At 50.2% G+C, this 26,030-nt stretch overlaps 1 protein-coding gene across 6 annotated transcripts in view; it reads right to left on the bottom strand.

The window, feature by feature from the left end:
- Ssbp3 (single stranded DNA binding protein 3) overlaps window positions 1-26,030 on the bottom strand; it is a 140,710-nt gene that overhangs the window by 1,766 nt on the left and 112,914 nt on the right. For 2 of the 6 annotated variants that reach the window (XM_013114963.3, XM_040757034.1), the window contains 12 exons: window positions 18,740-18,820; window positions 17,760-17,819; window positions 15,200-15,266; window positions 15,039-15,115; window positions 8,762-8,850; window positions 8,182-8,230; window positions 7,666-7,701; window positions 7,148-7,202; window positions 5,966-6,036; window positions 1,500-1,578; window positions 639-667; window positions 447-548 (listed from right to left, as the gene is read on the bottom strand). In XM_013114963.3, coding sequence (XP_012970417.1) covers window positions 447-548; window positions 639-667; window positions 1,500-1,578; window positions 5,966-6,036; window positions 7,148-7,202; window positions 7,666-7,701; window positions 8,182-8,230; window positions 8,762-8,850; window positions 15,039-15,115; window positions 15,200-15,266; window positions 17,760-17,819; window positions 18,740-18,820 — 795 coding nt within the window. The remainder of the gene's footprint in view (window positions 1-446; window positions 549-638; window positions 668-1,499; window positions 1,579-5,965; window positions 6,037-7,147; window positions 7,203-7,665; window positions 7,702-8,181; window positions 8,231-8,761; window positions 8,851-15,038; window positions 15,116-15,199; window positions 15,267-17,759; window positions 17,820-18,739; window positions 18,821-26,030) is intronic. The other 4 variants (XM_005072168.4, XM_040757035.1, XM_005072166.4 and 1 more) reach the window with 3 other exon arrangements.

Consider the following 26,030-nt stretch of genomic DNA (forward strand, 5'->3'; position numbering starts at 1 on the left):
TCAGCTCTTTGGGGAAACCAAGACAGCGGGGAACTAGGATTTAGTGAGTCCAGGTTCCTGCAGGGTGCTGTGGCTGGCACCAGTCTGGAGCTCTCAAAAACTGTTTTCACTAATGAGGATGGACATAGAAGACCACCTGGCTCCTGGGCACACAGGGCCCAGGAAATCTCTGGTACATGATCCCATGGTGCAGTGCTGCCTAGCCAGCTCAGCTCAGAGCTTTCCCAGCCAGTTCTGCTTGTGAACTCAGAAGGCTGCAGCCTTCACACAGGGCCCCCGGCGAGGACCAGGCCTCAGGAAACAAGCAATGAATGAATGGCTGGGGCTCTGGGTGGAAAATAAGCCAGGTGAAAAGCAGCACAGTGAGCAGGCACAGTCACGGGGGCCCTGGCCGAAGGCAACTATCTCGACTCAAGCATCAGTAGAGACAGGGCTCGGGGACTTACATTGTCGTTCTGGAAGGAGTGGAGGAAGTTCCCTCCTAGCTCGCCATCATCACGAGGGGTGCCTGGAGGGTTGCTAATGCCACTTATGTTGTTAGGAGAATTCTGTCAAAAGAGAGAGGAGGTGAATCCATGTCCCTAACAACTGACCTAACAGACAGGGTGCTGAGGGAGGGGACATCAAGTGTCACTCACTTTTGGAAGTCCATCTATGTCTCCTGATCCTAAAAGGGAAGAAGAGTTCAAGTCAGGGCATCTCCCCCCCTCCTCCTGTCCTTTCTATTTTGGGCACATGTAGGTACTGTGTTCCTGTATGTATGTGTGCACATAAATGCACATTGGGGGAGGTCAGAGGTCACCGACACGTACTTTCCACCTCCCTTTTTGAAACGAGCTGTCTCGCTGAGCCTGGATTTAGCTTGCTGATTCAACTACAGATTGGCCAGCAGCAAGCCTTGGGGATCCTCCTGTCTCCGCATTAAAAGCACATACCACTATGTCTGGCTTTTACACCGGTGCTGGGGATCAAACTCAGGTCCTCATGCTTGACAAATTAACTAAGCCATTTCCTCAGCCCCATTTGCTCTTGAGGCAGGATCTTACCATGAATTCACCGTGCTCCCATCTCAGCATCCTGAGTGCTGAGATTAAAGACATTCACCACTATGCCCTGCTCTGTCTTACTCAGACTTCAGGTGTGACCTAGTCAGTGCTTAATACCAGACTACACCTGTATATAGTCCATTTTTTCTTTATTCTGAAACACTCAGGTTAGCCTGAAACTTGTGACCCTCCTGCCTCAGGATCCTCAGTGCTACACTACCGTAGGTATTGTTACCATGCCCGGTCCTCGTCAGTTGCTGAACACTCTCCTGTGGGAAGGACCCTTTCCTTTCTGGGACTGTGCATGTGAGTTCACATTATTTCTGGGTAGAGAAATCCTAGTGTAGGTAGTATCTTCTACTCAGGACCTTCCTAAGTGCCTGTCAAGGCCAACACTGTCCCAAGTGACGCAGGAGCTGAGGCAGAGTAGGGCATGCACAGGTGCCGGCTTACCTAAGGATCCATTCATGTGGTGTGGCTCCATGCCGCCCATGCCTCCCATTGGGCCATCTGAGCCAGGACCCATTGGAAACTGTGGGGTAAGAGGAGCATGGTTAGAGGACCCAGGCCCTTTGCACCCCGTCTTGCTTCCTAAGCACCCCCAAAGGCTCAGGCCTTGGGCCCCAAATGCTTAGATGTGCCACCCAGTATGCTCCAGGTGGGTCTCTAGGTGCCCAGCTGGTTGGAACAGGTTCCTTGTCTTGGTCCTGGGGATTGCCCAATGGATGGGCCTGGTTTTATGTACCAGTCAAATGAGCAAAGTCAGGGGGAGAGGAACCAGACCAAAGCCACCAGGTTCCATGCACAGCCAGCTCGCCATCACAGTGCTTGATCCACTCCTGGGCAGGTGCCTGGCTCACCAGCTGTTACTGCACAGGAACGTGTGTGGACTACATGGGCCAGACCAAATGACACAAACTTGTTGCTTGCGTTTTATAGGTGAGAAACTGGAGTGAAGTACAGGAAGTGCTCTGCATAATCTCCTGAAGCTGAGGAGAGCAGGATAGCCTATTATGAAGTTTCAGGAGGCAGTGGCGAAGAATCTACCCCAAATTTTGAAATTACGTATTATGTAGTTCAACCTACTGCTCGAATAACAGAAACACTCTTGCATCGTGTAACTGATCCATTGTATTTATGGTTGGGCAACTACCGTATCAACTTTAGGACACTTCTATCACTCTGACCCTGAGCTCAGCAATGGTCAGTCTGTTTCATTTCTATGGATTTGCCTATTCTGGACACAGTACCTCCTGGCCTGCAGTGGCTAGTGTTAACCTCTTAGCACATTTCCAAGGTTCTCTTATGTTCCTGTTCAAACATGTACTATGCTCCTTATGGACTTGAAGTCCGAGGCAGAGCTCTGCCACACACATCTGTCCACCACACACTCGGGGTGGTTTCACTCTCAGCCCCATGGCCAGGCAATAATGCTGCAGTAGGCACACAGGGTCTAACTCCTGGGTCACAGTCATTTTCTCCACCCTCCTTAGCACTGTGAGGCTGCTGTCTCCATTTGACACTCCCACCTGCAGCAAAAGAGGCTCCTTCCTCTGCTTGAGCCCCAACAAGTCACTGCCCTGGGATCAAGTCATCCTCCTGATTCAGCAGGGTGTGTGTATACAAGGCTTCTGTGCACACACGTGTGCAGGTGAATGTGTACATCTGCACACAGAAGCTAGAGGTCATAGTTACGGGTCTCCTCTGCTCTTCACCTTAATTTTTGAAACTCTCTCTCTCTGAGCCTGGAGCTTGTATGCTCAGCAAGACGGGCTGACCTGTGAGCTCTGTTCACCCTGCTTCCTCTTCCTCCTCCCCAGTGCCGGCAGTATAGGCTCATGTAAGTATCTGCTTAAAACAACCAACCAACCCGGGAGTTCCGGAAGACTGGGCATGTGCACAGCAAGCCTGTCTCCCAGGTCTCTAGCTTGTTTGTGGGTACTGGTGTGGGGAGGGAGGTCACCCCATCTGCCCGCCTGTGTGCCGCTCGTCCCAGAAATACCATCACCTAAACCAAGTGGTAAGACTAGCTAGCAGAAGCAGTTGGTAGCCAGGTTGGTTAAAGAAATGTCAAGTATGAGGACATGCTTCTTGACATGCCTAACCTTCCTTCTACCTGTGTGGCCTTCCTCCAGACCACCAGGCTGTCCTTCTTTATGACATTCCTGCCTGTGATGGCCAGCATTCCAAAACCCTAGCACACACAGGACAGATGTCCTGCTCAATAAAACCTCTTCTTTACATACGGGTACTTCAGCTTGTGAGACCCAAGATAAATTCCAAATAAGCTCTTTTTAATAAAAGAAATGGAAAAAGTCCTGTTTAACTTGGCTGCATTTTCTGAGTTCTGCAGCCTCATTTCTGAAAAACTAAATCATTCTTTCTATGGTGTGTGGGCTAGCACAACATCCGGCCTAGAACACATGGCAATCCTCCTGCCTCTGCCTCCTGAGTGCTGGGTTTAAAGGCATGCACCACCATGTCTGGCTGGTATTCTCTATTTATATTAAGTAAAATTTGCATATATTCTCTATGTCTATTAAGCGAAATTTGCATAAAGTTCTTTTGTGAAGTGACAAGTAACCTAAACTTTCATCATGAAGGCTGTTGTCATAGAAGTGGTGGCACAAGGGGTAGGAGACGCTTTCGTTCCACGGGAGAGGGGCTTCAGATGAATTTGCCAAGAGTGATATTAAAACTGTTTGCTAAACATGCAGATCAATGAGCAAACTCGAGCTGGATTTAATAACAGAACAGTTTTTGCTTTCTGCAATTTCATTAAAAGCCTCATGGAAATCAAGATAACGAAGAATTCCATTTCTTAAATCAAAGGCCTAGCAGGAAATTGTCTTTAGTTTTGTTTTCTTGGGTAGTGTTGGGGATCGAACCTAGGGTCTCCAGCATTTGAGGCACATGCTCTAGCACTGAGCTGCACACTCAGTATGCAGTCCTTGTATTACAAGGATGTGAGGTGTCATTGGTATACTGCCGACAGCACAGCTGTGCCCATGGGGCCGGGATAACGTTTGCTATCAAAATCCCTTCCCTTTGGTTAATGCATAGGACTTGCTGTTGTAACCGCTAGGTCTGAAACACAACTCTCTTAGTTACTGTGCAATCAGGGAATGCAATGATGGCCATGCTTACTCTAGCGTACACTCACGGTTAACTCAGGGGCCACTTTCTGACTTTGGGTTCAGAAGGACGTGCCAGTAGCTACACTTGGGAGAGAGTGTGCTTTCCCACCTCTCTGACCCCCCGAGTCCCTGTCTACACACGGTGTAATAATCTCTTGAGTGTCCCCATCCAGCTGTGTGCCTTTCCACTTGTCAGAAAAATAAGGGTCATTTAGCTTTCTCTTTGGTGCTGTCTGGGTCACACTAGAGGTGGCATTGTCACGGTTTGCAGTTTCAATGACCTCAACTCAAACACACGGTCACAGTATTCATAATGTTAAATGCAAACCCAGTACCACCTTGATGCGAACTTGAGAGTAAGCTGCAGCAGCAGGCAGAGAGGCCCGTGCCCTGATGCCACAGCCCTTAGGCTAACACAGCCTGAGTGATACCCACCAGCATCCACGGGGGAAAATACAATGATGGTGACTCTGGATGACAGATGACCTAAGCTATGTCCATCTGACTTAACCAGTGCTCTCCATTCCATGCAGCTGGCCTCTGTATGGGTTTGGTACTCTTTCCACTCAACAGTCTACACACAGTACTACAAAACAGGACATGTGCCTGAGGTATCTCAGGATACAGAGTGTTCAGTGTTAAAATCTGGGTGAGTGACAGCTCCAGTGAGGGGAAAGCAGCAAGACTAATGGGTGGGTGGGAGGCTGTATAACAGAGCGTCCCATATTTATTCAACACATGGCCCTGGCTGAAGAGCGTGACCTCCGAAGGCTGCTGGGGAGATGGAGTGCATTTACTACCTGGTGCTAGTGGTGCAGCTCAGGAGGTGGGCATGTGCTTGCTGTGTACAAGGGCCTGGACTCATTCCTCATCAACAAACAGACAAATGTGTGCTATCTTCAGCGCAGGGCAGGCCACATGTGTGACCTGACACCCGAGCTGGCTCTTGCATTATCTTAGGAACTAGGCCCACAAAACCAGAGGGTTCCAAGGTCACCTCCTCCAAGCTCAGAGCACTCCAGGAGCAACACTAGACCAGCTCATCTCTTCCTTCCAGAGGCTGGTGGGATGGTGACCTGGCTGTCCAGCAGTCAGGCAGGAGCTGCGTAGCATAGTGTTGAAGGGACTTGGCACTGGGGACAGGCAGACAGACAGGCAGACAGGACAGGCAGACGAGAAGCAGGGCAGGAGGAATTCCAGATGAGAGGTAAACATCTACCGTGTTGGCACTGATGTGGGTTACCCCAAAGGCACACCTGGTTTTACCCTTAACTATAATGCTCAGGAAACAGGAAACATGGGAGAGAAGAATTCCCCAAGGTGGCACAGCCAGTCACAAGAATGGGGATTAAGACCGGGCATTGACGACACAAGCCTTTAATCCCAGCACTTGGGAGGCAGAGGCAGGCGGATCTCTGTGAGTTCAAGGCCAGCCTGTCTCCAGAGTGAGTTCCAGGACAGCCTCCAAACAATACAGAGAAACCCTGTCTCGAAACCCAAAAGGAATGGAGATTAAGCCAGACGCCCTGCATCCTGGTACCTTCCTTGCTAGCACCCTCACACCTGACCAGAAAGAAGGTGAGGCCTGCCCTTCCTACCTCCACAAGCAATAACATGGGGACTGACTTGCCCACGGGGCAATCACTTTCCTGATGGTTTATTTTAGTCATCGTTGGTAACAAATGGCTGAAATCAATTACACTTGCTTTCCCCTCAGCTGATGAAGTTAATTATGATTTGTTATGGTATCTAGTATGTAAATGAGCAGAAAAGCAGACTCACGTTGGACCGGCTGCCTCCAGGCGGCACAGGATTAATCATTGTGTAGATGTTGTCACTGGAATTTGTTGAATCTGTAGAATAGTGGAAATTGTATAGTTGAGGTGATTAATTCATTTCTTAATTAAAACAAACTCGTGGCACTTGAACTCATTCTTTTGTATTTTATCACCTAGAATTTCTTCTAAGTATCACCATCTTCTGGGTAATTTGTATTTAATGAAGATTCACAAAGTTTTTAATCACAGAAAATTCAACTGTGAAAACCACTCAACCACAAACCCAAGAATTTCAGGGTATCTGGGCAGCAGGGCGGGTACAACACAGGGGACTTTGGATCTGTTCCACAGGCTTAGCAAGGACACAAGGACACATACACCTGTGCTGCCTCTTGGCCCCACCCAGGGAAAGAAAATGCAGCAAGTTACCCAGAACCACTCTGCTAGGCTGAGGGGTAGGAGGGAGACAGGGCTGGGGCTGGGGATGCATTAACATACGGAGTGGGTTACCGTGACCCAGTCTGAATGTAGGTCATGCTGCTCATCAATGCTGCAGAGGGGGAACAGGAGCGGGAGCTGGTGTGGCTGCAGCCAGCTCCACCCCTGCAGCTGAGCAGATTTCCTTTATAGGGAGCTGGAAGAGGAGACTCCAGCCACTCTCCCCCTAGCCAGGAAAGTCTCCTCAGCTAACAGTGCTCTCTCAGGAGCAGAAATTCTCCCTCTATTTTGGGCTGGGTAGGGGATGTATACCATACTCCTTCTGGCTGATTGCAATGCTATTCTTAGTGAGCAGAGAGATAATGGTGACACTGTATGTATGTTCATGTGTGTACCTGCCCTCATGTACACGCATGCCCTCTCTACATGAAAGGAACAGGGAAAGGAGATCTCTTACACACAGGGCCAGAAGTCCACAGATCTGGAACCTAGGGGGAAGGGGGTGCCTTAGAATCCTAGTCCTAAACTGTCATGGCCCCAGACACCCTGAGTCACCCAGGGCAAAGAAACCTTGCTCGGCTCAGCACAAGATGGGTCACCCGACTGAGGCCACACAATGAGTTAGTGATGTCAAGGGCTCACAGCCCTTGAATCCTGGTGCTCAGGAAGCAGTGGCTGAAAAGGCCCACGGGACCACATAGCACCCCACTCCCACCGGGCTCTGTGCTTTCCCCTCAAGCCCTCTTACCCGCAGGACTAGGCATGATGGGAGTTCCTGGAGGGCCGCCACCACCAGGGGGTCCCTGAGATGAGATAAAAGCTGTCATCAGTAACCTGTGGTGATGAGAGGCTTGGGGAGGCCTCTATGCAACTGTCAGTGCCTAAGCAAGCCTGGCACCTTCCTGTGCCGAGCGTCTCTTGCACTCAGAACTTGCAGCACGCAAGCCTGAAGGAAGCTGGACTTACACTCTCCCTCTCGAGCCAGGAGGCACCAGTGGTGGGCTTGCACACATCTACTAGTGACAGCCAGATGCACTATGGGAATACACAGCCTGCTGGGTAGCCACTCAGAAGACCATTCCTGGGTCAGGTGTGGAGCCACTCCAGGCATGTAAAAAAATACCTAAACACTGACCCAAAAAGCCCTAGCAATTTGCATCTCGTGCTCAGAGGTATTCTCACAAGAACATATCAGAACCCTCGTGGCTCTCCTGCCAGGCAGTTGGTCACCTGCACTGGATAGTCAAAATCCAAAGCTGAACTTACCACGTAGGTACCGGGTGATGAGGAGGAGTACGGGATCTGCAAAGAAGATTTAGGAGCCATGTATTGGAGCTGCCTTCCCTAGCAGACGAGTACTGTGCCCTTTTACTTCCAAGTTCACTCTTATGAGAGGCTTGGGTACCCCGTGAATTAGGAGGAGGCCGGAGACACAAGCAAAACCACAATGCAGTGGTCCTGGGGATTGGAAGGGTGGAAGACAGCAATACCCACACCCCTTCTTCCCAGCTTGTCTGCACTGAGTGCCTCAATGCTAGACACCAAAACCCTCTTTTCTGAACGAATGATGCACCTGGAGTCCAGGTTCTCAGCTGGTACCCATGAGCTTCTGCACGGCAGGACCACCTTGGAGGACACACTGCCCATGGGCTCCACCCATATATGCTTTCTGCTCAGAGGCATCAGGTGGAACCCTACTGTACTTCTCCCTCCTGCCACCTCTTCCTGGGGACAGGAACCTCTCTCCTGGAAAATGATGTCCCACCACACCAGGATACTCACTGAGTTAGCACTGTTGGGATTGGGCCAGGGTCTGCCAGCTCCTGGGCCCCTGAGAGAAGGAGAGAGGGAAACAATGAAAGCAGTGCTACAGATGCCCAGCAGGGACAGAGGAGCAGGCTGACGTCAGCACAGACGTCCTAGAGGCCATCTGATTCTGCGGTGGTGATGGCTAGTTCTGTGGGTGGAGACTTAAGCGCTCTTTCAAATTTATGTAAAATTTGTAAATTATAAAATATTTATAAAATGATATATAAAAGTCTTTTTGCTTTTCCCTAGGAAGATAGGCCACAGACTCTCATACAAGCACTAGAGATCAGCCATTGAAGCTGTGCAAGCCTGAGGAAGTCACTCTACCTCTCTGTGCCTCAGTGACGTCACAGGCAGGGAATAACCACCCCTTGTAGGTGTAGCCTGAAGATAACGAGGGTGTCCAACACTGTATAAGGCAGAGTTCTCATGCTAATGATGAGGACACTGAGGTCCAGAGAGGCACCAGTGACTCTTATGAGTCTTCTGGGGTTCCAACAGTGGGTGGGGAGGCCACAGGCTCTGAGGCAGTGACTCGGGCCTTTTGCCTTACATGTTAATCCCAGGCATGGCGGGGCCGAGGGAGTTGGGTGGTGGTCTCATGCCGCTGCCGTAATTCTGCAACGATAACCAAGGGTCAGTCTATGAGAAGGAGAAGGGGAACCGGGGAGGGGAGACAAACACAGAATATAAGTGAGAGGGTTAGTTTGTGAAGACAACCTGATGAGAAAAAAATCATACATTCTTTCAGACAGGATGGGGACCACAATGACAACAAGCCAGCACAGAGGGACAGTCACAACAGTCAATGCGTTTTTAGGGGCTTCGACATGACATTCCCTAAAAAGTGTTTGTTCAGCAAGCTGCTGTTAGTCCCCTTCCCACGGGCCTTAGCAATTAGAAGGGTTCACTTGGCTACCAGTTCCAACTCTGATGACGGGTCACATAATAGTCTGAGGGCCCCATCCCACTATCCCACTGACCTCAGGATGCTCCATACTAGCCACACGACCATCCCTCCCATCCTGCTGGACTCTGAGGGCCTATTTACATCAGGACAGTGTCTACATGACTATACCCTAACTCTACAACCCAAGGTGTTCAATGACCAACACAGAAACTGTCAAGGAAGAGAACAAACTACACCAACAGTATGCTTGGGCACTGCCCTTGTTGGCATCTGAGAGAAGCAACGAGATCTCCAGTGTGAGCGGCCTACTGCTACGCACACTGCTCTTTTATTTGAAAGTGGTTCCCCTTTACAAAGAGGAGACTGGAGGTCTAAGAGGGAGAAGATGGTCAAAAAAAGCTAGCAAATGGCAGACCAGGGTCTCACCCATAAGCTTTGGATCTTTCCCTACCCCTCTTGACAGAAAGGAGGTGAAACCAGGGGACAGTGTTGCGTCAGACAAGTGCAGAGGTAGCACTGGGCTGAAAACAGGTCTTCAGGAAGGACTGTCTCCCAAACCTCCCCACCGAGGGGTCCGCTATTCTGCTAGGTCATTCATGGAGGCCCTGAGTGTAGAAGATACAGACAGCAAGGAGTAAGGGCTACAGGGAGGGTAGGCTTTAGCCAGCTAACACAGAGCCTCACTCCCTTGGCCTGCTCTGCACGGTAAGCACAGGACAGCGGACCTCAAGCCTGACCCCTTGCTGATGTCTACATAAATGACAATTCTCACTATGGAGGATAAAGCTATGCCACGCATTTTATGTGTACTATGGGCATTCAATAGTTATGGCAACCCCCTTAGAGATTATAAAATGAGTGCTGAAGGAGCAGATTGGCTATGACCTAAGCAGGGGCAAGGGCCTGTTGTCAGGCTCTGGCTGCAGGGTCACAATCCTGTTTTCTCTATAAAACAGAACAGAAGTTGAAGCGCCTCTAGTTTAAGAGGAACCCATGGGGTTGTGAAGTGCTGGTTCTTAGGTGCCCTTAGAGAAGGGTGCATGATGACTTGAGATGATGGTAGCAGACCCACCACAGCCCTTAACGCTGTTGTGTTATCACAGAGTGCGTCTACTCCCATTCTGCTCACAGGAAGCTAGCTCATTACGGTCTACGACAAATGACCCATGAGAAAAATCTTCTAGGTGCCAGAGTCTCACACCTGCCCTTCTCCTAGGAAGAGGCAAGCCTCACACTCCAGGGCTAACGGAGGCCAGGACGCTATCACAGCAGAAAGTATGGGCCAAAAGAAGGCTATCTAGGCATGCAGCATGCTGCCTGTGGAGGTCTGAAAAATAATGGCCCTCAGAGGAAACGGCACTATTAGGAGGCGTGGCCTTTCTGGAGGAAGTACATGATTGGGCCTTGAGGACTCTTTTTCTCAAGCTTCCCTCAGTGTGATAAGTCAGTCGACTTCCGGTTGCCTGAAAAATGCAGCACTCTCAGCTCAGCACCATGTCTGCTCGCACGATGCTATGCTCCCCTTCACGATGACAATGGCCCGAACTTCTGAAACTAAGCCACCCTCAATTTAACGTTTTCTTTGTAAGAGTTGCTGTGGCCATGGTGTCTCTTCACAGCAATAGAAACCCTTAGACACTGCCCCAGATGGCAGATGCAGGCAGGATTCTAATCCTACCCAGTTTGTTAACAAGGCAGCATCCTGCAGGAAGCTATGGCAAGTCTTCCTCCTACAGATGCACACGCCAAAGGGTCACTAGACACCTCCCACTTCACAGATGACAATCTGGAGGCCCAGAAAGGCCCAGCAAGCCAGGACAGAAGCTGAGCTGAAACCAGGTTCGGAGATCAAGCCCACATGGGGCTAGAAGGTGGATACCCAGGCTCTGGAGCTGCTGGGGGTGACTGGGCCCTACCCAGGAGCTGTGCCTACATGCTCCTCAGCACTGCTCTGTGGTGACAGGGAGGGCATGACCACAAGCCCTCCCTCCCTTCACCGCAGCTGGGAACAGAGAACCTGTGCCACAGCTCTGCTCTCTGTACCTCGCTGGGGGGAGGGGGGGCGTGACTCCTCCTCCTCGTGCTTTCTGTTGCCTGCCCTGTGCTTTCTCTTCAAACGGGAAGAAACATCAGAATGTCATCGTCTGCAAAGGAACCTGAAGCTGGGCAGGCGGTGTTTCAGGAGGAGCATGGGACACGGTTGACCTCCTGTTTTGCTTGAAACCAGGGTGCCCGGCAACAGGAGGCTGTCCAGCTCCTCCTCTCACTTGGCATGGGGTGCTCCGTATACGGTAAGTGGTCCTTCTAAAGCCTTAGATCTTTGGGGCCCTGAGGCACTCAGTTTCTCCAGGTGGCACAGGACTGTCCCTGGAGAATCAAGAATGCCCTCCATCTGCACTTGTTAAAATATAGACAAACCAGGATGCTGGTCCTGAGTCCAGCCCTGGCTGGAACCCCACAACTGCTACGGTAGCAGCCTTGGGGTGGCTGGTAACAAGTCTCTAAGGGTCTGGAACTTGCTGTGCCCAGTGTGACCAAGAGCTTGAAAGACAGAGCTTTGTCTAAGAAGTCACTCTCCAGATCTTGGAACAGGGCACCCACTACCTCACATTAACATACATGAGTTTTAGATGGAAATGAAGTAAGTAGGAGCACTGCCTCTTTCCCGAGGGTAATTCTGTATACTAAAGCCATCACACAGCCTGAAGGAAAGGGACTAGGTGACACCTGCCTGCTCATTCCTTTGGACTGAGATAGGATTTGGGACCAAAAACTAGAATGCCACTCGGCCTGGTTTTGCAACCTACAAAATAGCCCCAGACCATGCTATATCTGTTTCCCATGCACTTCCAGAAAAATGCCAACAGGGTTGCTAGCCAAAGACGTTCTGATTCTTCACTAGGCATCACACAGGTGACACCCTACCTCTATGTCTAGCCTCAGCACAGCAGGACTCATATAGTGGTGCTCAAATATGCTGCCCGAGGGCTGACTGCCCTAAGGGTTAGGTCAGAAGGCAGACTGCACATCCTGCAGAAAGGAAACAACGGCCACAGCCACCCCTGCCCTGCCTCACACAGCGGCATGGCATCTCCCGGCAATTGATTTTGTCAAACAGGAGTAAGAGGTGAGCCAGGGGAGCAGTGTCTCCCAGTACCGGGCTTAAGGCCCTCCACATTGATGTTGCAAGAGGTCAAGGGCTCAGACTCCGGGACTCTGCCTCTTCACATGAGTGATAGACTTATATGGTGTGACACTCTGGAGCCAAGAGAAAAGCCTTGGAATAGTCTGTGGTCACGCTGTTAACATCATTCTGACTGTTAAATTCTCATTCTTACTCTAGTTTAAGACAGTTTCTCATAAAGCCCTGTTGGGGAAGTCCTATGTATATGTCAATAAAGCACTGCTGGCCAATAGGAATCTAGATAAGTGGGACTAGGAGTCCAGGAGGACTCTGGGAAGGAGAAACACAGAGAGTCGAGATGTAATGCCATGGGGTAGGAAGCCCGGAAACTTCTCCGGTAAGAGAAATACTTAGATTAACAATTATGGGGTAATTACTTAAGTCAGAGCTAGCCAGTAAGAAATAAGCAAGGCCAACAGCTTCATAATTAATATAGCCTCCTGTGTGTTTATTTGGGACTGATGTGGCTCTAGAACCAGGCTGGCGGGAAGGTTTCTCTCAAGGAAAAAGCTTCTCTTTACACAGCCCAGGCTAGCCTCAAACTCACTGTGGAGCTGAGGATGATCACCTCCTAAGTACTAGGATCACATCCAGGCAGGTACTTGTAGACTGAGTTTCTTTTCCACCTGGCCCCGCTGCCCTTAGTCACAAATAAATACACAGAGGCTTATATTAATTATAAAAAAACTTAGTTAATGGCTCCGGCCTCTTATTGGCTAGCTCTCTCTTATTAACCAGTATCTATTAATCTGTTTATCTCCATGTGGTTTTGGCTTACCAGAGAATGCCCAGTGTTCTATCTTCCTGGTAGTTATCAGCTAACTCAGTCGTAGAGCATGAGACTCTCAGGGTCGTGGGTCTGTGCCCCACGCTGGGCGTCAGGTACTATATATACCAACTGACTTACATGCCCAGCCCTTGTCTTTTTGTGATGCTAGGGATGGAATCAAGGACTGCGTGCATGCTAGGCAACAGCTACATATGCCCTCTGTCCTCACACAACCCATTAGTATAGTACTAATACGCTGTTAATGACTTCGCCAGGAAAAGAAAATGAGCCTAATCATGTCCAAACAACTAAAGTCCTGAACATTGGTTTTAAGTTCTGTGTCTGTTGTTTCCCCAGCTGGCCTGGAACTCGCCATGTACTCAGATAGAGTCTCATGATGTAGCACTGACTGGCCAGGAACTCACCCAGCTCCAGCTCTGCCTTCCACCCAGAATGCTGGGATTAAAGATGTGCACCACCATATCTAGCAGTTTTTAAGTTCTTAAAGTTAGACAACATCTGACTCTTCATGGAGGCTACCAAGACCCAGGGATCTCACTGAGCATCGAGTCTTTCAGTACCCTATAGTGTGCACACTGCTTATTGTCTTAAGAGATGTGATTGTTGAACCTCTCAGAGTCCCCACAGGGAAACCAAGCCATGTTGATTCCTCACTGGCAGTGAATACCATTCTGCTCCGGTAAAGGGGACAGAGACCCAGTTCTGACTCTGGAGAGAAGAGGCTGTGCTTTCAAAGCCCACCCTCTCCCCTGTCCAAGGGCAGCCCTATGGTCGGCTCAAGATGACAGGAAGGGGGAACATGAACTTTGAGAAACGAAGAAGACAAAAAAGAAACCACCCAAGTCACGACTGTTGTGGCCCTTCCTCCCTTGAGGATTTAGGATAGGACTGCCCTAGAATCTTTCAACACCAGGTTGGTTTGCTATGGGATTCTGAGAAGGAGTGAATGGTTTGGGGGTCTGTAGGACAGATATTTCCCAACAAAAACAAGCACTTAGGGCAGGAGGACACAACTTCACTCCCAGAAGAACGGAAACCGAGGAAGGGACCCAAAGAATCCCAGTCACCTACCATAAAGAGGAAGAGATAGTGAGACTTTGGGAAGGGAAGGAACATTCTAGAAAACAAATCCCTCCTGATTCTACAATGCACAACTGCTGACTTGTGGAGAATTCCCAAAGGAAAGTGGAACAACCCTGCCACAATTCAAATACTCAGAGATGAAGAAAGTGAAAGAAGGAGCAGGAACGGCCTGGGAGACCCCTGCATACTCCTGTGTGGTGTGTCCAGTTGTAGACACACACAGCGTGCTAAAACACGCTCGTCCAGGTTTGTAAATTATCCTTGTTCGAGCATGGAACCCACTGGTCAAAAACAACACGGAGAGCTGGGAGCAACGAGGCCAGCTGCAGATCACAGCTGGGCTCTCTGTCGCTGCGACCAAGACCATGGACAGAGACCCTCACTTGGAAGGTGGTGAAACTGCCTACCGGAGACCAGAGAAGTCAAAGTAAGCAACCTGAAGCAAGCATGTGTTCCACCAGTCACGGGACGGTCCTGGAGCCTTACTCCACTTGGGGTAGGAAGTAGCTTTGGATTTCTGGAGATCCTTCTTCACAGCGTGTAACACTAGACCCTCTACCTTACAAATTCCTCAAGCTACACATTAGGACACCTACCCTGGAAGGCTCTGCCACCCAGATGGCCTCCTGGCTGTGCCCTGTGTCCAGGTTCTCTGGGGTTATTAGGTCTGCCCACTGTCTGCCTAGAGGCTATTCCCACCCAGCACCCCACAGGTAGGGAGGAGAGCTGGGGAGCTGAATGTGCCCTTCCTGTCAACTGAGAGCCAGAAATGTGGGAGACGGACAGACTGGAGAAAGGAGAGAAGGCAGGTGCACACAGATGACAGGGGAGACAGATGGACAGATAAACAGGCAGCTGGTTACCTGTGGGCCAGGCCCCATGGGCCCCATGCCTCTGGGAGGGTTCATTCTCTGCATTGATCCTCCCATGTTGGGGTGACCTGTGTAAGAAAATGGATGAGCCATGGGTTGTTACGAGTAGGGCAAAGAGAGGCCCTCCCAATGCTCTAGGCCATCCACCCTACCTTGTTGTCGTGTGGGATCCATGGAATTGGGCAGCAATGGCTGTGTCCCAGGAACTCCTCCTGGAGGCTGAGAGAGACATGAGACACAGTCTGAGTCACTGCTTCTACAACATCTGCCTGGCCTACCCTGCTCCCCACCTGGCCTCCCAGAGACCATCCCTGCAAGCTAGGTAGGTAGGTAGGGCCCCCAGCTCTGGAAAGCAGGGCAGATAGCTCGAGCAAGCGTTAGTCAAAACTGTAGCATCAGGGAGGAATAAAGTGAGGAGCTAGGCTCTCCATCGAACCCACACATCTGCAGTCTGGAAACAAGGCGGGCTATGACGTCACTCAACCCACACACAAGGGGCAGCACATTTGGCTTCAGAGATGTAAGTCTTCTTAAGTATACCCCCAAATAACAAGGACTTAGAGGTTACAAATGATCACCACAGGGAGGCCTTTACATGTGAACCAAGCAGCCTTCGAGATGCAGGTGGGGTTAACTGGAGTCCAGAGCTCTAAGAGCTTGAGCCTGAGTCAGCAGAGCCACCCAGGCCTCCCAGCTTCCATCTGCCCCCACCCCAGAGGTGGCAAAGCAGTTACTGCCAGAGGAACAGGTTGCTTAAGGGTGACCTGCTCTTCACGCAGTAGGTGCTATTATGACAGCCACCAAAAGGGAAGGGTGCTGGAAACAGACTAAAAGTCATTGGCTTGGGATGAAGTTATTCCAGCTGTAATTTGAAAAACAAGAGAGCAGCAGAGGGTGGGTCAAGTGTCCTGTGGGACCCTCAGGCCAAAGAGGAAATCTTGGCTTCCAGAAGAAAAGCCGTGGTGGTAGAGGGCCACAGCTCCTGGTTGAAGGTGCCAGTGTCCCCAGCCCTGACTGCTACCAAATGCTAGCAGCAAATGCTAATCAGGTTCAACAAGGAGGTGAGAGTTGAAGGGACAGACCCCTACCCCTCACCCCTGCTTTTCCAGCTTCAGAACCTGAACATGAGGCTAGGGGGCAAGGGGGCTTTCTGAGGTACACCCAACTCCTCTGCCTGGCCTGGGTCCCTGCATCCTGTATTTAACTGCCCTCCTCTTCCCCCTGAACTGTGGCTCACCTGGCTGGTTTGCGTCTGCCGTCTGGACTGGTGGTTCTTAATGGAGATGGGGATCCCCAGTGCAGGTGACACTCCACCTAGCTTGTCCAGATAGCTATAACAATGGCTGCTTTATACAGCACTCCTCTATAGCTTCTGGCCCTGCTACATGCCAGGGATATAGGTTAAGGGGTCTGGGAACTACTATATTCAGTGGGGCATCTGAAACAGAGGTAGGATCATCTGGGCTCTGCAGTAGGGGAGGGAGAGTATGAGATTGATGGCCAAAAAAAGCAGGTACCACACTCGAAAGTAACATAGCCATGAGTGTGCAGGTTCGGGTCATAATCATGCTGTGTGTATCCCCCAGTAGCCCACCAGGGGACAGAAATGCCCTTGGAGGTAGCCTGCTCTTCTATAGCCCTGGCCTTGGAAAAGTCACTCCTCCCTCCCTCCTCCTGCTCCCTCATCTGCAACATATCCAAGATGCCTGTGTTGCTCAAAAACCTGGGTTTCTCAATTCCTTTTGTCTAAATTTGCCCCCCTTGTGTTGGAGAAAACAGGAAACAAAGGACTTTGGGAGAGGAAAATAGCAAGGTGGAAATATGCTGGGCAGTTTCATATCAAAGAGGTTTCTCCACAGTCCCCACAGAATGTCACCTGGGCTTTCTTACAGCGCCCCAGAGAGTGCCAATATAGGTGACTAAACTCCCAGTTCCAGGTGTTTTGGAAGACTTTTTGTGAAGTCATGGGAAGAATTCTTGCTAAAAAATATATTTTGGCACAAAGAGAAATCTCTCCGATGCCTCCATCAGGTTGTACCTGTCTGCCCACCTCAGCAGAGACATCTGTATTTCTTTAGCAGTCCACCCTGAGGGGCTGACTAAGGAAGGCCAGCTCACCCCAAACTGTCAACCCTGAAGGGCCATAAGAAGGGATGGGATACAGATCTTGCTGAAAAGCCCTCTTCCTAAGCAGGGTACTTTTCTAATCGCATGAGCAAATCCTCCCTTGTTTCAGGGAAGCAGGCAGACTGCAGAAGACCCCACAAACACCTGGCTCCTCTGCAGCCAGGCCCCTGATCTAAGTAAGCATCCTACAGGATATTTGTTCTCTAATAGCAGGGCTATATTTACCAGCTTTGGCAATTCTCAAAAGCATGGGGGGGGGTACATTGTCAATTGACTTCATTAGGGAGGAAGACCCTCTTCCAAGAAAGAGCTGGAAGGGAGGGTTAGGGCTATTACCACTTCTCTAGAAGAGCCGGGTCCCTGCAATCCCACCAGCTGCTGCTCTCTGAATACAGCCTCCCTGTGACAGGCAGGCTGAATGCTGGACCATGGCATATTCAGAGCAGACCCTTGGGCAAGTTTAAGCCCCCACCTGAGAACCTAGTACTCCACCTTAGCCTTGCACTTCATTTCTGACATGAGTCCAGGTCTACCTAGGCCTAAGGACAGCCAAGAGGGAAGAGAAAACAAGAAAAGGTACCGTACCTGGTTTCCCATTCTGATCGGGGGCCTGGGGCCGCCTGCATATCGCGGTGACATAAAAGGCTGTAATTATAGGGAATTAGTTCAATGACAGCTTGAACTACTAACCAGTGACAAACACAAATGCTTTGCACTCTGCAAAGTCCAGTTTATTACAACTAGTCTCTTTTAAGCTCTCTCTAGTCCGGTAGCCTCTTCCTTCCGGGCAAAACTTCCCTTGGGCAGAGGAACAAAAAGATCCACACAACACACACGCCTCCCAACCTGCACTGGCTTGCAGGAATATACTTTGGGCGGAGGGGCAGCAGCTGGGGCTTCACGCAGGACGCAGAATAGCTAAATCAGTGCAGGGCAAAGGAGACCACCTCTGCTCTCCACGAGGGCAAATAAATCAAGAAAAAGGAGGGAGACGTCACATCTTCAGGTCTGCAGACAGAGCAGGACACACGCACACTAGCACACGCACAAGCACACACAGAGAAACCATCACAGGGGGGAGTTGGGAAGGGAGCGAGGACTTATGGGAAAACATGATGAAAAAAAACAAAACAAAAAACCAATAAGGGACAGCAGGCTCCCTAACTTAATGCAGGGAAATGGGCGAGAAAGCTTTCTCAGCAGCAAGAGAGCACAAAGAAAAGGCCAGGGATGCAGCCTGTTACAAACAAATGGTTGACCAAACTCAAAAATCAAACAAAAGTGAGAGAGGAAAAAACAAAAACATAAAGGCCACTGACAAGGTCACAGAAATATTTTTGTTTCTTTTTCTCTTTGTTTCATATCCAAACTGGGTGGGATGTCCAAGAAATGAAGACTGTCTTTAGAAAAAATATATATCTATATATTTAAATTAAACTTTTGTCAATTATGACTGGAAGGCAATGCTGGAGCACATTTTGATTTTTGTTTTTCCTCTGCGGCTCTCTCCTTCCTCCTGCCCCGCGCCCCCCGGCTGGTGGGCCGGTGAGCCACAGTGCGTTTACCTGACTGTGGGGTCCCATCATGCTGCTGGGATTGTGAGGTGGAGGCTGTGCGTGCGGCGAGGGCTGTGACCCCGGAGGACCCTGTGAGGCCAGACAGTAGAGGCAGGTTATAGATCACAGCACATGGAGAAGCGCAGAAGCTTAAAAGAACAAAAATTAAACCAAAACGCAGAGTGGCGGCGGGCGTGCGGGTGGTGGGCTGTGGCTGGCAGGAGGTGGCGTGGCGCTGCTTGGGTCCTGGTTCAATGGCGAACAACGGCGGGCAGGCGGGAAGGAGGGAGGCTGACCAGTACATTCACAGGGGATTTGGAAAAACGAAAAAAAATAAAATAAAAAAATAAAACAAAGCACCTTCATCAAAGCACACAGGAGCGAGGGCCGGACACAGGCTACTGCTGAACAGAGTTTGCCATGTTAAATACGCTGGTTGACTCAGACAATGGTTTAGACAGGGTCCCCGGACCCAGATGCAAAGCCTGGAAGTAGCACTTTCAGAAGACACAGAAGGAATAGGGTGAAGTCCCTGCCCTCAAGGGGCTCACAGTCTGAGAGACAGAGAACAGGTAATTTGGGACAAATTCATCAAGCGCCTGCTGGTTGGAAGTAGGACAGAGGGAATGATGGCTGAACAGGGACAGAGGAGCGGGGAGTGGGGGGGTTGGGGGTGGGGGTCTAGGTTCTAAGCCAATGGCGGATACAAACAGTCATCAAGCGTCCACCCTGTGCGAGCAGTGCCAGGGCTCTGTGGTTCATGAATTCACCTACAGCTCAGAATAGCTCTGTATGGTAGTCTTCTTTTACAGATGAGGAAAAACGGGTTCCAAGAAACGAAGAGAGTGGGTCACAGCCACACAGCCTCTAAGTGACAGAGTCAGGCTGAGAGTAAAGTGGCATGGGCAGGACTGTCACTGCTTGGTGGTTCAGGGGTGGGGGGCCCACTTTCCACACCGAGTGATAATGAGCCGCCTATAGTTCCAAGCTGACCCAACGTTCTGGGCTATGCTCACCTCCATTCCCTACCAAATATGAGGAGGTGAATTCACTTAACCCACAGATTTAGTCAAACCTGCCGGCTGGGACCTATGAGTAGGTGCTGATATGGATACAGTAAGTACAGACACTAATTAACAATGAAAACAAAGGAATAAAGAAAAAGAATCAGGAAGTCTTGCATATCATATGGAGAGTATCTCTTTACAACTTCTAGTGTGTTTGAGAACGTGTGTACGTGTGCGTGTGTTCACACACAAACATGCACACACGTGCAGGAGATGATGTCACGGAAGTTTCCTATTGTGGGTCACAGACCGTTTGCCTTTGAAGCCCCTTTTGGACAACAGGCCACTAGAACCTGGACTTGGGACAGGGGCACGAATCACACACCCTGATGCACTCACTCTTCTCCACGATGGCTGTTCTTTAGTACTGGAAGTGATTTTGGAGGAAAACTCCAGGCATTCATAAAGGTAATGAAAGCTACTTTTTTTCCAAAGGAAAAAAAAAATACAAGTTAGCTACAGTGATTGGTTCCATCCTTAGTCTCAAATTCAGACAGCCAGGCTCTGCTCACCGAGGGGCAGTGGGGAGTTGGGGGGGGGGGGGTGGAGGAGGTGAGGTAGAGACAACAAAGAGATGCACAAAACAAGAGGCAAGGGCTGCCCAGCAGTCGAGGGTACCACCAGGGACAGGCCTAGCTAGAGCTTCTGGGCTAAGTGAGGGGCTGCTCACTTCCGGAAAGCTTGGAGGAGCAGATGTTCCCCTACCTGCCACGCTACTAATTTCAACAAGTGTGTGTCTTTCTAGCGGCTGCCAGCAACGGCATGGTTTGTTACCATGGGCAATCTTCTTAATTAACAGACATTAATTAGCCATTTAGCAATTTTGCAAGCATTTGTTTAGCGGCTTTCCTAAACATGAATACCACTGTGATAATGGCACTGATTAGAGGGTCCCCTAATTAACAGTACAGGGAAGGAAAATTGAAATCACATAAATTAAAAAGGGAGGGGAAGTTAATGAAGGCGGGACATATTTGCACCTGCAAGTCTTTTGTACCACAAAACTTGGGTGTAATGTAAACAAAACAAGATAATTTGAAGCCAACCCCCAAAAAAGAAAATGAAAAAGAACGGTGGAAGAGAGCTCAAGGGTAAGGTCCAGCTGCCAAGAGGGGGCAAAGGCCTGCCTGCTGGTGCCCCGGCTCTTGGCAGCAGGGAGCGCCTCCTCTCTGACTGTCCTGTCTCCCTCCCTGGTCACACAGTGCATTTGCAGAGCAAGCAGGTGGTTTTGGGCCAGCCCCCCACACCCGTGTGCCCCGCTGTGCAGGAGCGGTTCCTCGTGGCTACCTCACTTGCTGAGTAGAGGAAACAACTTGAACCAACCACAGGTGGTCACCCTGGGACCTCACATGATGGCTGTCTTGGGGCTCAGTGCTCTACACCAGGTCTGAAGCATGGCTAGTGGCAGCAGGCTAGATCTTCCCAAGAGGCACCGTGGGGTGCAGGAGGGAAGGCTGGCTCTGAACAAGGGGAGAGAGCAAGTTTGTCACCGAGACAGACACCACCGAGCAAGGCTGTTGGCGAGGACCTGGCATATGGGGACATGGGGGGAGGGGTGTCCAGAGAATCCTGGCCCAGGCTAACAGAGATCTCCCATGGCAGCCTCATTTCAGATGACGATAAAGTCGTCTCCCTGAGGGGACACATCACACCCCTGACCATCAGCCACCAACCCGTAGCTTTGCAAACTTCCAGGTACAGGCCCTGGCCTTTCCCAAAGCCTGCTGTATAGACCAGAAGCAAAAAACTTTCCACGTGCCAGTGGGTTACTCTGTTTTCTCTGGAGCCCTACCGTCTGTCCTCAGTTTGGACAATCTTTACTACACCGTGTGACTGGGCTGTGTCCTTCAGACTGCAGCATCCCAGAAGGAACCCCACATAGCCTGCCACATCCTGAGGAACAAAGAATGGCATTGTGTTCAGAGAGATCTCTGTGCTGTAAAGAAAATGGCAGGTGCACTGCTGCCTCCACGAGGAAGCCGGGGCTCGGCTGCCATTTCATTAGGCCACAAACAAGTGGCCTCGCCGTCCCTTCCAGCCAGCATTTTCACAGAGAGCGGACGGTCAGTTTAGAGAAAAGGGTCTCAATGGTCTTTTCAATTTGTTCTGCATGGGAAAAACACTACACGGGAAGTAGGACAAAACAAACAAGCAGAGTCCTTGCTGGAGGTTTCTGACCTTTGCTGAGACGAGAGGCAGCTCTCCCAAACATCCCCAGACACTGAACAAGTGAGCTGGGTGGGATGAGAGAAGGAGGGTGTCCCAGTGATCAGTTTCCCTGGCAGGGCAAGTTTCCCATGGACGTTGCTGGAGGCATTCTGAAGAACCTAAAATAGCTTTGTCCATAAGTCTAGCTGGCCAAGGCCCATCCCCTGAAGGGTGCTGTGGGTTTTCTGCCACAAGATCTATGTAACATTAGGGTGCACCGGGATGGCAGCGCCCAGCTCCAGTAATCACCTGCTTATAGATGGTCCTACACTGACAGACTGCCACCTCTTTCCCTAATGCCCTTCATTTATAGGAAAGGAGAGTCCAGACTAGGGATGGGACTCGTCCAAGATGACCAGAAACTACCTATTTCCTGAGCTAAGCTTCCAAACTCAGTCGCCAGGGTGCTCCTTGCGACCACTAGCCATGCTGTTTTATAGCCAGGGAACAAGGATCAGAAAGGGGAATGTACTCATTTGCACTGTAGTTACTAAGCGGGGGAGGCAGGCAGGCTTCAGAGCCCGATTCTGGGGTGTAGGGATCTGGAGGAGCTCACGGCCCTGCAAGGCTGTGAGCAGCATTATCTGTGCCCAGGAGAGCTCCTGGCCCACTTGGGAAAAAGAACCCAAAGACAGAAAAGAAAAGGCTGGGAGTTGGCAGAACTCTCAGGGCTCTATGCCCAGAGTGGCTACAGAACATAGATCTGCTCTATGAGGCCCCAGGGGCTGGAAATGGAACTATAGCCCTGCAGCAGATCAGACGTATCTACTGCCCTCACTGTGTAGTGGTGACAGGGGACCTGAGGTGAGGGGGAAACCAAATAAAGGGCAATTCCTGCTCCCAAATTTTGGAAAAGGTAGAAAATCCAGCCATGGCCTGTATGGCCTTCATACTGCCCCAACCCTGCTAATGGGTTTGCCTTCCCTCACAGCTGGCTCTAGATCGTTGCCTTCAGACACCTGAAGCCCCACACCTCCTTTTCATTCTTTTCCCTGTAATTTCAGCATTAAGTAGTGTTATATCCAGCAGGACGTGAGAGCCACTTAGGCGAGGCCTGGGAGGCTCTGTTACGGGTGTGGACGAGGCAAGTGTTTGGCTATTTGATAGAACCTTACGGTCTGGATGCTGATGGTTTAGTGAAAAGGCCTTTATGGGCATCAGCATGGTAGGAAGCAGCATTCCTACAGCTCCAAGATCGGAGGTCTTTACAGAAAAGCCTTTCACAACTGCCAGCAGGAGCCCCTCCTTTTGAGAGATGCACTAGAGCATGATGGGGAAATCCTAGAAGTATATGCGCTCAGTCCAATTCCCTAACATCCCTGAGCCTCAGGTCTCTCAAAGATAAATGGAACCATCTATACTGCAGCAGCTCACAATGACCCTCTTAGGTATTCTTGTCTCTGGCAAGGAAAATGGTAATCTGGCTGGTTGGTTCTGGCCTGGGTCAGGGTGTCCTGCCATGAATGTCCACAGCCTGAGGAAAGCCAGATGGCATCCTGCGAGCCTCTGACAAAATCCTGCTTGTCAGGTGGTGATGTGTGCCCCATTAGGACAACCAGGGCAGGGCCTGTGCAGTGAGGTGACCACACAGCTACATCAGGGTACCTCAGAAAGCTCTGGGTAATACCTGCTTTTGAGCTTGAGGAACTAAGAGCACATGTGGGTACCAACAAAGGGACTAAGCTGGTACTCTAGGTGACTCTGGGGTAAAGGATGACAGTTCTTTAATATTACAAAAAGGTTAAGGAAAACCAATCACATGCTGATTTTTAAAGGAGAAAAGATTAATTATGTGCTCCTTTTCTAAATGCCACCTACACTCCCCAAGACTACCTGCACTTGCCTCGAAGAAGCAGGCACAAGGTTAAGGCCGTGGTACCAGGGTCAGAGCAATCGCCTTGGGGCCGAGGGCCTTGGCCATTCACATTCCAGGTTCTTTGTTCATACCCAGTCCCAAGGGCTGGGCCAGTGCTTTGTAACAATGGTGCCATCATCTAGGACAAATCAGACTTTTGTCCTCACGGGTCATTGGAAAGGAAGACGTAAGTTTCAAGGGGTAAACTAAGATCCCATGGCACCCGCACCCTTCCTAACTCTGTGGACGCTGGGTTTTATCAGTTGGTAGGAGAATATGAAGGCCTTGAGGTGCTGGTGACCACCTGCCTGCTGGCCATGCTGAAGATGAGGGAATATAAAATTAGGATGATTATACACACAGCAAAAGCACTTCACAGTCAACTTTGTTCCTTGGACACACATGTGGGCAAAAAAGGCTATAAATCCTACCCTGTAGAGAGGACCGAGATGTGCCCATGAGCCTTAAGACACCGCATCTGCACACATGGCCAGCTTCACCCTTCACCCCACTGGAATTGGAGGCTGACATCTGGCAGGATGAGAGGACAGACCACTCTACAAGTGCTCTCTGGAGAAGACGGTACTTCTTCATTTCAATCTGCATGAACGAACCTGGCACTGTTTGGAGGAGTTGTCTTTTTGTCCTACTTCAATGTCTTCCCTGGAAAGGGTTAGTTTTTGTTTTTATTTTTGTTTTTATTTATTTTTTAAATGGGTGAGCATATCTAGGGAGTGTAGATTCTTAGGCAGAGGACCGTGAACATCTATGTGCATGCCCAGTGTTAATCTGTGCACACTACAGGGTCCTCTGGAACCTGAGTCAGGAGCCTGGTCCATCAGGTGGGTTGCCGAGAGGAAGCCTGATGGATGAGCTCACAACACGATGCTCTGTGGGCATAGGACAGAGGATGGGGTTAGACGTCTGACAAGTGGCAGTTGGCCATCTTCCTGTTAAGAGTGAGGAAGAATGCACAATGAGTTTTTATTTCCACTCTGGGAAAACATCAGTAAGAGTCAGCAGAAGGCACTGCTTTCCACCTGAGCTAAGTAAAGCCGGCAGCACTGCCTCCTTCCCGTCCCTCTCTCCAAGACATCAGGACAGCACTAGGCACAAGGGGAGATGACTCACAGTGACTGTGATTCTCAAGTGGGTCCTGAGGAAACACGGGGCACTCAAGAAAAGGGGCCCCCTCCACAGGCATGTGGCACACTTGCCCAGGAGTCGGTAGACGATGATGTTTTGGTTTTGGTTGCTGCTGTTTGAGACAGGGCTTCTCTGTATAGCTCTGACTGTCTTGGAACTCGCTCTGTAGACCAGGCTGGCCTTGACCGAACTCAGAGATCCACCTGCCTCTGCCTCCCAAGTGCTGGGATTAAAAGAATGTGCCACTGTACCCAGCTAGATGATGGCTTCTAAAACAAAGAGAAGGAATGGAAGCTCTTCTTCCCCCAATCCTTACAGTGACTATGCTGTTACCCCCATGGGAAGGGAAATGGTGCTTGCTGCTTTTAGGCAGAGAAAGCTTGTGTCATGAAGGCACAAGCTTAGACTCAGCCGTGTGCCATACTCTATGCAGAGCTCAGGTGGAGTCTGGGGTGAGTGCCAGCACAAAGACCCAAGGGCACAGCTACCAGACCAGACTACAGCAAACTCAGAGAGAAATCTGGCCTGCCAGCTCTTTATAAAGTTTTATTGGGACACAGCCATGTTCATCTGTACACTGTGTGCTGCTGCCTCTGTGCCCCAATGAAGAGCTGAGAAGTTGAACGCGGCTTACAAAGCCTTGGACATTTGTTAGCCTGGCCATCACAGGAATGATCTACACATCACTGAATGAGACGATGGCTCAAGGCTGATGAGGGAAACTGGGGCCTTTGTTAATTTGCAAAGAAAAATAGAATACTATAGATACCTTTTGATTTTAAACTCACATCTCCCTTAAAAGACAAATATAAAATAAAAATCTATTTGCAAAGGAGAAAATGGAGTCAGGCATGGTTGCACGTGCACTTGGGAGATGAAGGCAGGAGGGCCAAGGGTCCACAGATAGCCTCAGACACACTGTGAGTTTGAAAGGGGGGGTGGGGTGACAAAGCAGTGACATTAAGGCATCATCGTTTATCCCATGGGAGACAGCCAAGACGAATGCAAGGCAGGGATTGGCAAA

This window comes from Mesocricetus auratus, unplaced genomic scaffold (assembly GCF_017639785.1).
Source record: "Mesocricetus auratus isolate SY011 unplaced genomic scaffold, BCM_Maur_2.0 Super-Scaffold_100014, whole genome shotgun sequence".
Lineage (NCBI taxonomy): Eukaryota > Metazoa > Chordata > Mammalia > Rodentia > Cricetidae > Mesocricetus > Mesocricetus auratus.